The sequence below is a fragment of the Octopus sinensis genome, linkage group LG6 (assembly GCF_006345805.1).
Source record: "Octopus sinensis linkage group LG6, ASM634580v1, whole genome shotgun sequence".
In the NCBI taxonomy this organism is placed as follows: domain Eukaryota; kingdom Metazoa; phylum Mollusca; class Cephalopoda; order Octopoda; family Octopodidae; genus Octopus; species Octopus sinensis.
The window spans coordinates 108,270,624-108,278,660 of NC_043002.1; the positions used below are offsets into that span (position 1 = coordinate 108,270,624).

The 8,037-nt window shown below is 38.6% G+C and overlaps 1 protein-coding gene across 10 annotated transcripts in view; it reads right to left on the reverse strand.

Moving 5' to 3' along the window:
- The window catches only part of LOC115212947 (pleckstrin homology domain-containing family G member 2-like), a 412,633-nt gene that overhangs the window by 144,982 nt on the left and 259,614 nt on the right, over nt 1–8,037 (reverse strand). Inside the window, exon 1 of one of the 10 annotated variants that reach the window (XM_029781797.2) lies at nt 6,847–7,965. The exons of the other annotated variants lie outside the window; for them this stretch is intronic. Within the exon in view, the coding sequence (XP_029637657.1) occupies nt 6,847–6,937 (91 nt within the window). The 5' untranslated portion in view covers nt 6,938–7,965. Of the gene's footprint in view, nt 1–6,846; nt 7,966–8,037 lie in introns of those variants that run through there. 10 annotated transcript variants of the gene reach the window in all.

Below are 8,037 nucleotides of genomic sequence, written 5' to 3' on the forward strand. Positions count from 1 at the left end.
AATTTGTGATCGAGGAAAATCAACCAACAAACATCTACATTAGTTATTATTATTATTATTATTGTTATTATGATAGATGCAGGAGTGGCTGTGTGGTAAGTAGCTTGCTTATGAACCACATGGTTCCGGGTTCAGTCCCACTGCGTGGCATCTTGGGCAAGTGTCTTCTGCTATAGCCCCGGGCTGACCAATGCCTTGTGAGTGGATTTGGTAGACAGAAACTGAAAGAAGCCTGTCGTATATATGTATATATATATATGTGTGTGTGTGTATGTATGTTTCCGTGTCTGTGTTTGTCCCCCCAACATCGCTTGACAACCAATGCTGGTTTGTTTATGTCCCCGTAACTTAACGGTTCGGCAAAAGATACCAATAGAATAAGTACTAGGCTTAAAAAGAATAAGACTAAAGGCGGTGCTCCAGCATGGCCACAGTCAATTGACTGAAACAAGTAAAAGAGTAACAGAGAGAGTAAAAGGATATATAGGGATATTAACCCTTTTGATACCAAGCTGCCCGACATTGCCCTGGATGTATGATACAAGCTTGCTGTTTTAAAGTGACCTAAATGAAAACCTTCCTTCAAAATTCCATGTTTGCTTATGTTTCATACGCCAACTTAATATGGTGGCAGTTTTACAAAATACTTCAACAAAAGCTGTCGTATTTCAACAGAAACACACCAAAAAGAATAAAGGGCCCTTTGCTTTGAACGAACATGTCCTTACGATATTTGCTCGACCTACTGGAAAATGTTTCCCTCAAACTATGCAGTCTTTTTAAAAAATTAAGGGCTCTAATGAGCCCTTTCTACTATAGCCACAAGGCCTGAAATTTGGGGAGAAGGGACTAGTTGACCCCAGTGTTTCACTGGTACTTTATTTATCGACCCCGAAAGGACAGAAGGCAAAGTCGACCTCGGCGGAATTTGAACTCAGACCAGTAGACGAAATACTTATTTCTTTACTACCCACAAGGGGCTAAACACAGAAGGGGCAAACAAGGACAGACAAACGGATTAAGTCGATTACATCAACCCCAGTGCGTAACTGGTACTTAATTTATCGACTCCGAAAGGATGAAAGGCAAAGTCGACCTCGGCGGAATTTGAACTCAGACCAGTAGACGAAATACTTATTTCTTTACTACCCACAAGGGGCTAAACACAGAGGGGACAAACAAGGACAGACAAAGGGATTAAGTCGATTACATCAACCCCAGTGCGTAACTGGTACTTAATTTATCGACTCCGAAAGGATGAAAGGCAAAGTCGACCTCGGCGGAATTTGAACTCAGAACGTAGCAGCAGACGAAATACCGCTAAGCATTTCGCCCAGCGTGCTAACGGTTCTACCAGCTCGCCACTTTGTAGACTCATTAGATAATGAAGTTCTAAATACACGATGCCTGAAAACAGAACAAGGAATGGTTATGTCTGAAGCACCTTTCAATCAGGAGACATACACATGTATACAAGAAGTGTTTTAAGGTCATTTTCCCTGCTAAAACCCTTCCCTCAATCTTGCCCTATGTTGTAACTCCCCACTCACTAACCCTTTTTGCTCTTATATCCTCCTTCAGCATTCTTCATCTTGTTATTCTCCGGGGGGGGAGGGGTTCCTTCCTCTACTTCCTTCTATATTTATTTTCACCACTCAAACTCACCCATTGTGTGTGTGTGTGTGTATGTGCAAATACAACAGCATTTGTGAATGTGTTCTTGTGCCTATGAAGGTCACCACAGTCTTTCTCAAGATGAAACCATTAAAAGGTAAAAAACGAAAATTAAAAAACAATACCCTATTGTTCTTTTACAGAGAAAAATAACAAGGAATTCTCTTACAGATCTGTTTCGGGAATGACTGCCTCCTCATGGAAGATGACACTTATGCTTCTGTTATTCATTGAACTCTTCATCATCTTTATTTAACGTCCGTTTTCCATACTAGCATGGGTTGAACAGCTTGACAGGAACTGGCATGGCCAGGGGCTGCACCAAGGTTCCATAGTCAATTTTGGTTTGGTTTCTATGGCTGGATGCCCTTCCTAATGCCAACCACACCACAAAGTGTACTGGATGCATTTTATGTGGCAGCAGCACCCACACCAATGCTTTTTGCATGGCACTTTGGTTTTAGGATATCAATTCTGTTGTGGTGGGCAGGTCTTCTCAAGTACAACAATGCACCACAAACCTCGGTCCTCTGTCATCTCCTTCATAAGGCTCAACATTTTGAGATCGGCCTTGAATACTTCTATCCCGTATCTTCCTGGGTATCTCTCTTCCACATGCATACAATCATTTTAATGTCCACTTTTCCATGCTTGCATGGTTCAGACATGCCCTTCCAGTCACAAACCCTCACCTGTTTCCAAGCAAAGTAATATTTCCCCATGGCCAAACAGGTTTTATACAGAAGACGAAATTAACAACATCATTTGTATGAGTGATGCTTATTTACAACTGTCATGTGAACACATACACACACACACACATATATATTATATATTATATATATATATATATATATATATATATATACATATTGGCCGTTGCCAGCCTTGCCTAGCCTCGTGCCAGTGGCACGTAAAAATCACCCACTACACTCACGGAGTGGTTGGCGTTAGGAAGGGCATTCAGCCGTAGAAACACTGCCAGATCAGACTGGGCCTGATGCAGCCTTCTGGCTTTACAGACCCCAGTTGAACCGTCCAACCCATGCTAGCATGGAAAGCGGACACTAAATGATGATGATGATGATGATGATGATGATGTAAAGTCAAGACAAGGAAACACATACACACACACGGGTTGTTTTCAGTTTCACGAGATTTTGGTTGGTCCAAGTCAATAACAGAAGACTCTTGCCCAAGGTGTCATACAGTGGGACTGAACTTAAAACCACATGATCAGGAAGTAGGCAGCCATACCTGTGCCATATATATAACACATGTTAGTGTCTCTTTTTTTTTTATATAAATCTAAAAATAGCAGAGCTGTTCCTGTTATATCCCTTTAGGTTACAAAGGAACAACTCCCCAAACAGATCAATAAATACCAGCCCAAAATAACACCCTGAATTGGTTAGAATTGACTAAAACAGTGAAGGTAGTACTGCAAGATGGCTGCAACCTCATGAATGAATCCAGAGAGATGAAAATTTTTGGATATACATACATGTATACAAAAAAGAAAATATACGTAAATCTATGTATATATATAATTGTACACACACAGTGGAAGGAATCTGGGGGAGAGGGAGACCCAGGAAGACATGGGATGAAGTGGTGAAGCATGACCTTCAAACATTGGGCCTCAATACTTGACTGTCAGTTTTGGCAATTTCCGTTGCCTTATCAGCTATAAGACTGGCTTGAAAGTTTGGCTCGTTTCAGATTTGCTTCTTAATTAGTATATTCTGGAGATATGCTGTGATTGAGAAGACCCAACAAATAAAGTGAATTCACAGCTGTAACCTACACCAGAGTTGCATAACCAGCCCACTCAAAAGTACCCCGGCTCCTAGGGCAACATGCCATGCTTGAGACCTATTTAGTCAAGTACATCAAAACCAAAATTAAAATGGAAATTGTAGTTGTGATCCCCGTGCCAGTGGCATGTAAAAAGCACCATCCAAATGTGGCCGATTCCAGAACCGCCTTGACTGGCTTCTGTGCCAGTGGCCTGTTAAAAGCACCAACTGATCGTGGTTGTTGCCAGCCCCCTCTGGCCCCTGTGCCAGTGGCATGTAAAAAGTACCCACTACACTCTCGGAGTGGTTGGCGATAGGTAGGGCATCCAGCTGCAGAAACACTGCCAGATCAGACTGGAGCCTGGTGCAGCCTCCTGGCTTCCCAGACCTCAGTCAAACCATCCAACCCATGCCAGCATGGAAAACAGACGTTAAACGATGATGATGATGACACACATAAATGTACACATACGCATATATATACACAAACACATTTTCACGCACACATACATACATGCACATATACAAATGCAGATACACAAACACACATATACACCCATACATATGAGAGTAAACACATACATATACATACACAAACACACTTGTGTATATACATCAATAGATTATCATCCCCATCGTTTAACGTCTGTTTTCCATGCTGGCATGGGTTGGACGGTGTGGTTTTTATGTTCAGTAACAGTAAAAACAATTTTACATTAATCTGATGGTTTAATATATAGCACTTTGCAACATTTCACCAAAAATGAGAATTATAAATGTGACTAGAGTGTTAGAAACACCTACATCGCTAGAAATAAGAGCTAAAATGCTTTACTGTTGTAGTCAACGCACATGAATGTAAACATATTCACTAACAGGAGCCTTAATCGTCCAAAAAATGCTGATTGAGAATTGTTAACACTTGACTGTCAGTTTTGGCAATTTCCGTTGCCTTATCAGCTATAAGACTGGCTTGAAAGTTTGGCTCTTTTCAGATTTGCTTCTTAATTAGTATATATTTTCATCATTCAAATTAATGGATAGTTTGCCGATTCGCTAGTGTGTATGCATAAAATAAATATAAACAGTATATATATATATATAATATATATATATATATATATATATTATATATATATATATATACATATACACATATATATACAAATTAACAGAATGAGATAAAAATCCAAGGCTGTGAAAGAGTTCAAAACATTTATAAATAGGTATTATAGCTATTTCTGGGATATTTTATATATCCCTTCATCAGAGACGGTGTGAGAAAATGGTTAAGCAATAGTATGTATTTTGGTAACTGTTCTATCTTTAATATTATTAAAGAGAGAAGAGTTACAGTGTGGAAGGTGTTTATAAGCCATTTAAAAACACAAAAACCGTTAGATTCACTTCAACATTTAAATTAAATTTTCCAAAATATTTTCGTCGCTTTGAGACCACTGACAAAATTATAAACACCATCCACACTGCAATTGTTTTCTTTCCAGCACATGATCTCAGATCAGGTCACTTGCTATGCAAGTACATCTCCGTAATAAAAGATATACATATATAAACACACATATGTATGTGTACGTTAGAAAAACGGAGATATGCCAACAATATAATTAAGCAAAAAGTATTTGGGACACTAAATACAATGAAAGGAGTCTAACCATGTCATATTGTAATATATTGTGTTGTAAAACTTGGATTAACTGAAGACTGTGAATACAATAAGTATAGACAAGCATTAACCCTTTCTTGTGTAGGGGTGGGAGTAGGGATTAAAATCTTAAAACAACCAGCAGGGAAAATACCTGCAGTAAACTCGAAATGGTCTTATCGACCCCAGTGCATAACTGGTACTTATTTAATCGACCCCGAAAGGATGAAAGGTTGACTTTGCCTTTCGTCCTTTCGGGGGTCGATTAAATAAGTACCAGTTATATAATCGACTTAATCCGTTTGTCTGTCCTTGTTTGTCCATTCTGTGTTTAGCCCCTTGTGGATAGTAAAGAAATAGGTCTTGTGTTTAAGACAGTAGAAGTAATGGACATGTTTCAATATTATCAATCCTCTTCAGGCAGAGATAAGGCAGAATAAGGTGTTCTTCATATATAGACTTTTATAGCGAAAAGGTTGAGAGTAACTTCAAAATTTCAACTGGTTCACCATCAGATGATGAGGACAAACTAAGACTTTGAAGTCACTGTCAACTTTTCTCTTGCAAGAAGTATGTTACTCGACCACAAAGTATAGAGTAATCCTTCGCTTTAATGTTAAATTGTTCTTTTTAATAACTTGCCATAACCAACACACATACACAGAGGCATACCTACATGAGTGTATGCACATACCCCCTACCAACTTTGTTTCCTCATAACTTTCAGAAAAATTTATATTTTTTAATGAAATTTTCTAAAGATACTTTCCAGATGGATTACTTTATGATTACATATGAATTTGTTGAGGAAAATATTGTGTGTGTGTGTGAGAGAGAGAGAGAGAGAAAGAGAGAGAGAGAGAGAAAGAGTATGTGTGTGTGTACGTACGTACGTACATACATACATACATACACGAGAGACAGAGAAGGGGACATGTATGCAAAGAGACACAAATGGGATGTTCCAGCCATCCCCAGTACAAGATGACATTAACATCCAAGGAATCGAAATCAAAATCCTAAAAGACATTTGTCTTAAAGCCGTTTACCACATTTCTTCGCACGCACACACACAACCAATTGCTTTGACGAAAGCTGGTGAGTTAACTCTGTGAGAGACCAGTGTCCCGTCCAGGGGGTGGTGAGGAGAGTCTTCAGCCACTTAAACTTCATGGTGTGTGTGTGTGAGTGCGCACAAATGTTTATCCTCTCCTATTTCTTTATTACCCACAAGGGGTTAAACATAGAGGGGACAAACAAGGACAGACATAGGTATTAAGTCCATTGCATCGACCCCAGTGCGTAACTGGTACTTAATTTATCGACCCACCATTTGACAACCGGTATTGGTTTGTTAGCGTTTTCAAGGGAATTCCAACCAAGTTTCGTGGTTCGCTATCTCAACAGCCCCTTTATAGGATTAACGGTTCAACAAAAAGAGAACGATAAAATAAGTACCAGATTTTAAATACTGGCGTCGATTTGCTCGACAAAATATATAAAGGCAAAGGCAATAAATGCCCCAGCTCGGCCGCAGTCCAACAACTAAAAACAAGTAAAACGGAAGGTACATATATACATAGAAAGGGGGGGGGAGAAGTGACAAAGATTTAGAAGTATGCGTGTGTATGTATGTGTGCGTGCGTGCGTGTTTTCTGAAGAACCGTTGACAATTTCCACAAAGAAAATGTCTAAAGGAAAAATACCTACCGTAATAATCCTCCCAGTGTAGCGAATTGCGAAAGAAAGACTGTAATTGTTGTGAATCCATTGGTTCCAGATCGGTATTTGTATGATCCATGGTGGATATATATATATATATATATATATATATATAATATATGCGCGCAAACTTCGAGTTGATTCTACATTGATTGTCGTTGCCGCTGCCGGGTTCTATTATTATTAAAGTTGGCTTAGAGAAGTATTAAAGTTACTTTTGCTAATATATACACAAACATGTATATATATATATATATATATATATTCCTTCAAAACTTTAAGATATATCTACTAATACGGACCTGGTCAAATCCTTATTAAATCCACAGTCAATGTAGTAGCAGTGATTTGTGTTTATTCTCCTCGTTAAATTCCCCAACAGACGAAATACTGATTCCATTGTTTTCGTTAATGAATGTTAATTAGCGAAGTGAAGATTATTTTACCTTTATATGTGTCGGTTCTAATTTGTAGAAAAGTCAGAAATAAGATTGTCGTGAAATTAGCAGAAAATATAATGTTCATTCAATCGTTGTTGTCGGTGTTTCATTAAAGTGTCCAGTGACCCCTAATTACATAGAGCGTTTATAAGATATCTGAAAAGACTGTTTAAACCAGCGGTACTGATTTAAAGGGGCAGCGAAGCAATTTAAGAGAGAGGGTAGCTACATTATCGCATACAAGGAGAAAGAAACTAAGGCACGAAAGGGAACTTTCCAACAGCGAAAACATAAATAAGCCTTTTATGATCCTGGCTAATAATAAAGCGACGTGAAACATTGGTGGTTGACATCTTTTCTAATTAGAGAGTTTGTCCGCTTAAAATGAGAGGACGACACCAAATAGCGGCGGAATGTCCAAGTATACAGATAGAGATAAGGGGCTGAGTAGAGAGAGAGAGAGAGAAAAGGACCGGTGGTGGAGGTGATGAAACAGGGTGCAACAGCTGTCTCGAAGTCCTCCACACCTGCCTCTTCTAACGTTAGATATTTAATCTGGCAGAGGTAATTTAGTATCTCTCATCACTATTTTTTCTCCTACCTCCACCTCGGATAAGAGGGAGAGAGCAGAAAGTGGATGACAGTATAATAATAAAGATTAAAATCAACACCACTATACATACTATACATAAATACTATATATATATATATATATATATATATAATATATATATATACA